Source organism: Urtica dioica, chromosome 5 (assembly GCF_054948205.1).
Source record: "Urtica dioica subsp. dioica isolate 48M chromosome 5, U.dioica_male_clone48M_v1_H2, whole genome shotgun sequence".
Lineage (NCBI taxonomy): Eukaryota > Viridiplantae > Streptophyta > Magnoliopsida > Rosales > Urticaceae > Urtica > Urtica dioica.
The window spans coordinates 3,846,173-3,856,091 of record NC_142760.1 but is presented as its reverse complement, the minus strand read 5'-3'; the positions used below and the strand labels follow the sequence as shown (position 1 = coordinate 3,856,091).

Sequence of the window (9,919 nt, the reverse complement as noted above, 5' to 3'; positions counted from 1 at the left end):
CCCATAATAGTCAAATCAGATCACACACTCATCAAATTTAAACTTTGAACGAATCCATGTTGTACTGAGATTATTCTCACCTTTTTTAAGTCAGGAAAAAGATCTTTGACCGTGGGAAAGAAAGGAAGCTCTAACCTATTCGGAACATAAACGGAAAAATAAATAAAGCTCATCACTAACTACCTCTGATACTTAAACAAAAAAAAAAGTTTGTTGGACAAATTCTAGAAACGAAAATTGGACATGAAAAATACCAAAATACCCTTAATCCTAAAGTATCGGGGAAAAAAATGTTTTTTTGGAAAATTCTGAAAAACATCCAAAAGCTAGAGAATAAAATTTTGAATGTTTTCTTCTTTAGTGGCATGATCAAATTCAGATTCCAAAATAACGAAAACTAAAATAAAAGCATAAAATGTAAAAAGAGATTTTATAAAAAATTTCGAGCCGGTCTGCGCACTGGTCCAAAATTCAATTCTAAATGTATTTTTGATTATTATAAACTCATATATGTTTTATCATATAACAAGGATACATAAATGTATCCTTATAAAAATTTCAATAAAAAATACGTTTTATAGTTATTTAAAAAAACCACACTGTTTAAAACAAGATTGTCTGCGCACCGATTTTAAATTATTTTATAAAATCATGAAATTACAAACACATTTCAGAAGGATTTCAAATAATCATCTATAAAATGTTTAGAACAAAATAATAGTTGTAACTATATGAAACGAGACTTGTGTTTCTGAAATACAATAAAATTCTTTTCAACCGGAAAGATTTTGATGATTATGGTTCATAAGAAATATACCATATCAATTAATATCATAACAAACGATAGGCTGAATAAAGAAAAATACATATGAGTTTATTGGAAAGAAAAGCCTCTTAATGTTTAAAAGAACCCACAGTTTATTGGAAAAGTTCTTAGGATGCCGAGGTCTATGACATTTTTATTTTGAACAAAGGAAAAGAAAATTAGAGAATATGAAAAGGTTGATGTGTGAGGATGAGATACCGTAAGTGGAAAAGAGAGTTGATAAAATTGGTGTAGAAAGATATTGACATAAGTATGCTAGTAATAAAAAATAATAACTTTTTTTTAATACTTAGCTACCGAATAAAAATAAATATACCATCCCAAAATCAATAACGCTCCTTAGACATTTGATGTGTGAAAAGATCAAAACAAATAACATGCTATCAATTTCTTTAATGCATATTTATAAATGTTGTTACGTTGTTTTGTTGGCTTTATTTTTTAGTGCAAGTGGTATGGAAAGATGTCGGGTGTTATGTTGTCACTTCTGGTTTGACATCTTTCCTCGTGTGTGCAGACAGTATTTCAGGCAAGTTTCCAGTTTTGACAGATTGCCTCGCTGATGTCTTATTGCTGAGTTATTGCCTCGCTGCTGTCTTCATTACAAGATATCTGCCTCGTTGGAGCCTTCATTGCAAGATATCCTTCGCTGCTATCTTCATTGCACGAATATTCACTTTGTTGGAGTCTTTACTTTGTGATATTCGCTTGAGGCCGGGTAAGGAAACCCGAGATACCTTCCAGGATTGTACAGCTGCTATAAAAGCCATGCGCTCTCCCTTAGCAGCCTTGACGCTTTATCAAAATACCTAGAGCTCCTAGACGTGCAAGACCGGCGGATTGGGAGGCTTTGTGTTTTGATAAGAGCGGTGTAATTCCTCAAACACTATTCCACAAAGATTGAGTGTTTGTGAGATTTGGGTTTTGTGTTCTCGTGATTGAAGGTTCACGATCTGCTGAAGACTAAAGGTCATCCGAGCCAGGAGGTTGCTCGAAGGGTGGAATTGAGACGGAGCTCAAATTCAGGGGGAGTCCCTGTCTAGGTGATCACTGGTAGTAATAGTCTCTAGGTTTTATTGATTTGTTGATTGTAATCAGATATAAACCTTGTGTGTACTATTGACTACAAGATAGTGAAAATCCTTTCCACTGGCAGCGTGCCCCCAGATGTAGGTGTGTTTCACCGAACTGGGTAACCATATCGTGTGTTATTTGTTTACTGCTTTTTGTTGTTTATCCATATCTGTGTTCAAGCAAGTTGTCGGACACATTGTCAACACATTGTGTGCGACATCTTGTCTTTGCGACTAATCAGAATTTTCAATTGGTATCAGAGCAGGCACCTTGATCTCTTAGGTGGTTTCCTGTATTTTCTTTCTGATTGCCTACTATGGATAGTTCCCGAGAAGGAGGTTCTGTCAATCGCCCTCCAGTACTCGACGGAACCAACTATGGTTATTGGAAGGCACGCATGACTGCCTTCATGAAGTCCCTTGATAGCAGAACCTGGAAAGCAGTGATACACGGGTGGGAAGCTCCTGTTCAGGCTGATGACAAAGGAGTCCCTATTGGTGTAAAACCGGAAAAAGACTGGAATCCTGCTGAAGAGGAGGCGGCCCTTGGTAACTCACGTGCTCTAAATGCTATATTTAATGGGGTCGATACAAATGTTTTCAGGTTGATAAATACATGCACTAGTGCCAAAGAGGCCTGGGAAATCCTTGCTGTTGCGTATGAGGGTACCACAAAGGTCCGTGAGCAGAAGCTTCAATACCTCACAACCAATTTTGAAGCCCTTACTATGCTTGATGATGAATCTGTTGCTGAATTCAACATTCGCATCCGAGACCTTGCCAATGAATCCTACTCTCTTGGGAAACCCATAACCGACGAAGATCTTGTTCGGAAAACTCTGAGAGCTTTGAGTCCCAGATTCAAAATGAAGATCACGGCTATTGAAGAAGTCCATGATCTCAAAACCTTGAAGTTTGATGAACTTATGGGATCTCTCATGACATTTGAGCTCTCCCTGCCCAAGACAGAGAAGAAACACAAAGGGGTGGCCCTAAAAGGCTCTATTCATAAACAAAAGGATCAGGTATACTCAGATTCTGATAGTGACATTGACGATACTATAGCTATGCTTGCAATAAATTATAGCAGGGTCATGAAGAGATTCAACCAGATGAATGGAAAAAATGTCTCACAAGATGTTAAGGACAAGTTTCAACAAAGATTCCAGAAGGATGTCAACCCTCACAGGAACAGTGATAGCGGTGAACGACCTGGCAAAGGCAAAGGCATTCAGTGCCACGAATGTGAAGGTTTCGGACATATTCAAAAGGAGTGTCCTAATTTCCTCAAGAAACAGGAAAATGGGTACAACGCTACCTTTTCGGATGAAGATAGCGACTCTGATAAGATAAGTAATTTTGTGGCCTTTACTGCTCATGAGTCTACTGATAAATTTGGTGAATGTTCTCAGAAAATTGTTCTAGATGGAGAACTATCTGACGATGCCATGAATGACGCATACAATACCTTGCACACCAAATGGGTTGAGGAGTCTCAGATTCTCGACAAACAGAGTGCTCTTATTCTCACTCTGACTGAAGACAAGGCAAGGCTTCTAGAGACGATTGTGGATCTAAAGAAGGAAGTCAGTCGGCTGAATGGAGAGCTGGATCAGATGACTAAATCAGTCAGGATGCTGAACTCCGGCACCGACAGCCTTGATAAAATTCTCACAGTTGGAAAGCCTGCAAAGAACATGAAGGGGCTTGGGTATACTCACGGTGCTTCCACGTCTTAGACTACTTTTGTCCCTCAAAAGTCGGCTGTTGGAAAGTCTGCAAAGAACATGAAGGGGCTTGGGTATACTCACGGTGCTTCCACGTCTCAGACTACTTTTGTCCCTCAAAAGTCTGCTTCCCAGATGCCGCGAAATATGCCTCAGACATCTGTTCGTGACAAGTTCCAGAATCAGCATCAGCAACATCCTTATAGACCAACCAGGTCTCTTGTCAACAGACCTCGTTGGGTCTGCCATCACTGTGGACGTAGGGGTCATATTCGGCCATTTTGTTATCGTCTATATGGGAGGAATCTTCATCGGCATCAATCATCCCATAGGCAAGCTCAACCAAGTCGTTCCCCCTCATCTCGTATGGAATGGAGAGTGAAAAATGAGTCATATCGCGCCAACCTTGCTTACACCTCTCAGCATGCCTTCACTGGTAACGATTGGTACTTTGACAGTGGTTGTTCTCGACACATGACAGGTGACCAAACCTTTTTATCCAACATAAAACCTTACTCTAACTGTCATGTTACTTTTGGTGATGGAGTGAAGGCAAAGATTATTGGAAAAGGTCAACTTAATTATCCTGGTTTGTCTTGCTTAACAGAGGCTTTGTTGGTTGAAGGCCTCACTGCTAATCTTATTAGCATTAGCCAACTTTGTGACTTGAGCTTACGTGTTGATTTTACTCGTGATGAGTGTGTTGTGATAAATGAGGAACATGTTGAGCTTATGAAAGGAACCAGGACTCCGGACGACTGTTACATGTGGTCCCCGGTCAAAGTCTCTCAAGTCACCAAGTGTCTCATGTCCAAGGCAGATGAAGCTAGGATAGGAAAACAGGTTCAGAAGTCGCACAAGATGGTGCAACATCTTACCACTTCACGTGTTCTGGAGTTCCCACACATGGACTTGATGGGTCCTATGCAAACTGAAAGTCTCAGTGGAAAAGGGCAAGTGCAAAGAGACAAAGGAGAAAGCATAGAAGGAATAGCTCCTGAATTTTCTGGCCCCATCATCCCACAACAAAATGAGGTTGTTGAAATAAAGAATCGGACTCTTCAGGAAATGGCTCGATTGATGATGCTTGCCAAAGACATTCCTCTACTCTTGAGGGCTGAAGCACTCAACACAGTTTGCCATATTCATAACAGAGTTATCATTCGTTCGGGCACTACTGTAACTCAGTATGAGATATGGAGGGGGAGAAAGAACGTCGAGTACTTCCATGTCTTTGGCTCTGTGTGCTACATCCTTGCTGGTCGGGCTCCTCGTCGTAAGCTTTATTCCAAAAGTGATGAAGGTATCTCTCTTGGGTATTCCAGAAATAGTTGTGCTTATTGTGCCTTTATCAAACGCACCAAGTTTATGATGGAGTCTATAAATGTGGTTGTTAATGAGGTTTATGATGATTTTGAAAGTGCTGATGATGAGGATGAAGTTTTATCTAGTAGCACAGATGTCAGGACAGATGTTGGTGACAAAGTGGTCGGCATTGTGACTAAAGACGATTCTTCTCGGGATAAGTCATTCCCTGACAAGGAGACTGAAGCTGTGCCGCAAATATGTGCCCCTTCTACAGTTATTCAGAAAAATCATCATGTTGAAGAGGTCATTGGTGATATTGAAGATGGGATACGGTTTATTGGAAGCCTTTCATATCTCACCACCAGCCGTCTAGATATTGCTTACTGTATTGGTGTGTGTGCTCTGTATCAAGCTAATCCTAAAGTTAGCCATCTTTCTCGGGCTAAGCGCACTGTAAGGAAGTGCAGTTGATAGAAAAAGCATCGCAGAGTCTGAATATATTGTAGCTGGTAGCAGCAATACTCTACCTTTGTGGTTGAAACAAATGAGTGCTGAGTATAGTGTCGGCCAAGATGTCAAGACATTGTTCTGCAACAACATCAGTGGTATGATTATCTCTAAAAATCAACTAGCTGACATTTTTGCTAAGGTTTTGGATGTTGAAAGTCTTGAAGATCTTCGGTCCTCACTTTGGTTATGCGTTATTGATCAATAGCAATTAAAGTTTATCGGGGGAATTTTTGGTCTTAACCTATGTGCTAATCCTTCGTTGATCCTTGTTCGCATTACTATTGTGTTTTTTCTCTCATGGGCCTATGTTTCTGGTTGGCCCATTCGACTGATTTGCCGGGCTAAAATGCCAAGTGTTGTCTCTCAGGGCCTAGGTACGTTCAAGGCCCACTTAAAGCTGCGACGTTGTTTTTCTTGCCATGTTCTCATTCATGCAGACGGTTACTCTTCCGAGAAAGAAGGGGAAGTTATTTCCTGTTTGAATTTCGAAATTTCCTATTCTTCTTCAGCGCTCTTAAGATTTGTTTCCCGAATTTGCTTTCTTACCCATTTTGACAGTTACCCTTGTGGCAGTTTCCCTAAATTCTTATTCAAAATGGTTGGGACAAGAAGTGGAATCAGTACTACCACTCCTTCAGAGAAAGCCACGATGAAGAAGAAACATGTCGCCTCAAAGAAACCTGGTGCTGAGAGTAACATGCATGGTGTCCGGGTTCGAGGTCTGAAACCCAGCATACGCACCGATGGTCAGGCCGGAGGTGCGAACGCTGGGTTAACGGTCCCTCCTAAGAACCCATCTCTCTCTGCCGCCAGAAGCGCTATTCTGAAGAAAGCTGCCCTTTCCATCGCCGACATCACAGGAGAAGCAAGCTCCAGCAGTTCCTCCTCGGAAAAGGGACAAGACAATGCTGATCGCGAAGAAGAAGTTAGGTCTGGAGAGTCTCCTATCGAGAGCCCCCATAAGATTGTCCGAGGTAACCCCAAAGCTCCTAATGTCCCTGATGATAGTACTAGAGATAAGCTTTCGCGCCCTGATGATCATGAGCCTACACCTGAGGATGTCATTGGTGGCATGATGGGCTTGAACAAAGATGTCACGAAAGATGTGCCCACATCTTCCCTGGGGCAAAAGAGGAAGGGTGATCAGATTCAAGAGGCTGCAGAGGACATCCTCACTTCTCTGGAGAAGAAGACTCAGAGAGATGATGATGTGTGCTTGGCTACTCTTCTGTCTGAGAAGAGGAAGAAGATGAAGTCTTCAGAAGAAAGCTCTTCAGTTGTCCCCATCCCGGCTCAGAAAAAGAAAAGGGAAAAGATGGGCATGATCAAGAAACGTGTGAAGAAGCCGGCTCAGACTCCCTTGTCCCCAGTTGTTGAGGACCAGGTGATTGAAGAAGAAGACTCTGTAATCCCTCTTGGTTTGGGAAACAAAAGGTCTGTAGGAGGACAAAAGCTGCCGAAGAATATTCCTGCTGCTCCCATGGATAATGTCTCCTTCCACAAAGAAGACGGTGTTCTCAAGTGGAGATATGTCTATCATCGCGCCATTTTTCCTGAAAAGGAACTGTCCACTGAGGCGCTGAAAATTGATGCCATTATGGAGCTTCTTCACGACGCCGAGATGCTGAGGACTGTCACTGGCATTGGAGTATTCTATCCGGCGCCGGTTAAAGAGTTCATTGTTAACCTCTCCTCTTCCCTTGATTCTCCAGAAGACCCAGAGTTCAGGAAGGTCTTTGTCAGAGGTCACTGTTTTGAGATCTCTCCTGATGTGATCAACAAGTTTTTGGGCCGTGGGAAGATCATCACTGCTGATCGTGTTCCCTCTCTAGACGTCATCGTGCAAGAAATTACTGGTAATGAGACCAAGGTCTGGCCCTCAAAGGGAACTTTGCCCTCTGCCGAGCTCACCGTCAAGTACTCTGTCTTGTATCGCATTGGCATCGCCAACTGGGCTCCCTCCTCTCATGGGTCCAGCATCACAGCAGATCTCGCTCGGCTCATTTTTCAGATAGGTACTCGCTCCTCTTTCGACTTTGGTGATTTTGTTTTTGATCACTTGGCAAAACATGCCAAGTCTTTTGCAGTAAAGCTTCCCATCGGCTTTCCCTCTCTTATCACTGGGATTCTGCTTGATCAAAATAAGAACATCTTGAGGAGTTCTGATGTGGTGGGTAAGCGTCCTGGTGCCCTTTCCTTCAGTCCCAAATTATTTGAAGGGAAACATGTTCAGGATCTTGTCAGACCTTCTGGCGAGACATCTGACGCACCTGCGGGCAATCTCCACTTGAGTTCCATGTCTGAAGATGTTCAGAGAAACGTGGTGAAAGAACTCCTTGAAGAGGTTGAGATTCTGAAAAAGACCATCGAGACTCTCTCATCCAGGAAAGTCAAGTGTGAAGCTCTTCTAAAAGACCTTATTACCCCGAGCTCGGCCACCTCTTCTCAGCCAGCCACTGAAGACTCTGCTTCTGAAGATGATGTGTATGTCTTTGAGAATGATCAGGATACTGTTGGTTGATTCGTTTCTGGTCTGTAATATTCTCGTTTCTAGACATCTTTTGCTACTTTTCCTTTGTGCTTCAGACTGATATGGTTTGTTTTGGATGGTTTGTAAGACAGCTCTATCGTACTTTTTCTGCTGAATGATATGCTGTTTTCCTAGTTCTCATTCCCTTTTCAGGCTTTTGTTCCTCCCTCTGTGTTGGTCGATCCTTGCCTTTGGTATCTTTTTGAGGCAATCAGGGGGAGAGGCGTCATGAGGTCATTTATTTTGACTCTCTTTCTGGTTTTGACGCTTGTATGAGAACTGGTCCTGGAAGTGCTTGCCTAAAAAATAGCCAAAGGGGGAGATTGTTGTTACGTTGTTTTGTTGGCTTTATTTTTTAGTGCAAGTGGTATGGAAAGATGTCGGGTGTTATGTTGTCACTTCTGGTTTGACATCTTTCCTCGTGTGTGCAGACAGTATTTCAGGCAAGTTTCCAGTTTTGACAGATTGCCTCGCTGATGTCTTATTGCTGAGTTATTGCCTCGCTGCTGTCTTCATTACAAGATATCTGCCTCGCTGGAGCCTTCATTGCAAGATATCCTTCGCTGCTATCTTCATTGCACGAATATTCACTTTGTTGGAGTCTTTACTTTGTGATATTCGCTTGAGGCCGGGTAAGGAAACCCGAGATACCTTCCAGGATTGTACAGCTGCTATAAAAGCCATGCGCTCTCCCTTAGCAGCCTTGACGCTTTATCAAAATACCTAGAGCTCCTAGACGTGCAAGACCGGCGGATTGGGAGGCTTTGTGTTTTGATAAGAGCGGTGTAATTCCTCAAACACTATTCCACAAAGATTGAGTGTTTGTGAGATTTGGGTTTTGTGTTCTCGTGATTGAAGGTTCACGATCTGCTGAAGACTAAAGGTCATCCGAGCCAGGAGGTTGCTCGAAGGGTGGAATTGAGACGGAGCTCAAATTCAGGGGGAGTCCCTGTCTAGGTGATCACTGGTAGTAATAGTCTCTAGGTTTTATTGATTTTTTGATTGTAATCAGATATAAACCTTGTGTGTACTATTGACTACAAGATAGTGAAAATCCTTTCCACTGGCAGCGTGCCCCCAGATGTAGGTGTGTTTCACCGAACTGGGTAACCATATCGTGTGTTATTTGTTTACTGCTTTTTGTTGTTTATCCATATCTGTGTTCAAGCAAGTTGTCGGACACATTGTCAACACATTGTGTGCGACATCTTGTCTTTGCGACTAATCAGAATTTTCAATAAATATATGTATACTAGTCTGAAACACGTGCTTCGCACGTGGTGTTTGTAGTTGTAATCAGTAAATAATTAATAAATATATATATGTATATATATATATATATATATATATATATATATGTATGATTTAATCTACCAAGTTTACTGATTTCAACTGTTGCAGTTCTTACTGAATAAAATCATCAAGACATTCCAGCCCTGAAAAGATATCAACATTTTGGGCATCGACCAAACACATACTGTTACAGTTCTGACCCTAGTTTTTCACTGCAGCACCAATGAAGTTCCAAATTTCAACTTCTGAAACTAATATATAACAAACTTCGAAGTAGCTACGGAAAAATCAGAGAACAAACAAATCTCCCTGATTTGAGCTCTCTCAAGCAAGTAATAAAACTACATGTGAACCATCATGAAAAAAACTATTTCAAGAAGCTCAATACATGGAATCATAATTCCTGTTCTTCTCCCCCGGAGTAAAATGTATTACAAATCTAACGTTGGAACGAAACAGAATACGAGGCCGTGTTCGGATCCTTGAGAGCCTTAAAGTTGTCGACACTCATTCCAAAACGACCCAACAAAGAGTTTCCCATTTCCTTCAGCTTCCCTGCACGGATCATCAAGACATCTTTAGAGCTGGCACATTCTAGTTTAGAGCAACCAACAATTACTAAGTTTCTGACTATGATGACAATGTCCTCATG

At 41.7% G+C, this 9,919-nt stretch overlaps 1 protein-coding gene across 1 annotated transcript; it reads left to right on the top strand.

The window, feature by feature from the left end:
- Positions 1–2,297: 2,297 nt before the first annotated feature.
- LOC149394890 (uncharacterized) lies at positions 2,298–5,405 on the top strand. Its single transcript, XM_089614144.1, has 4 exons — positions 2,298–2,448; positions 2,533–2,924; positions 3,639–4,929; positions 5,086–5,405. The coding sequence occupies exons 1-4, from the start codon at positions 2,298–2,300 to the stop codon at positions 5,403–5,405; spliced, it is 2,154 nt and encodes a 717-aa protein (XP_089470270.1).
- Positions 5,406–9,919: the final 4,514 nt, after the last annotated feature.

Excerpts from the sequence above, each read along its gene's own strand:
- LOC149394890 (XM_089614144.1), top strand. The coding sequence starts at position 2,298 with ATGACTGCCTTCATGAAGTCCCTTGATAGCAGAACCTGGAAAGCAGTG. Across the intron at positions 2,449-2,532 it reads TGAAGAGGAGGCGGCCCTTG|AGGCCTGGGAAATCCTTGCT; the intron begins GTAACTCACGTG and ends CTAGTGCCAAAG. Across the intron at positions 2,925-3,638 it reads TTCATAAACAAAAGGATCAG|ACTACTTTTGTCCCTCAAAA; the intron begins GTATACTCAGAT and ends TCCACGTCTTAG.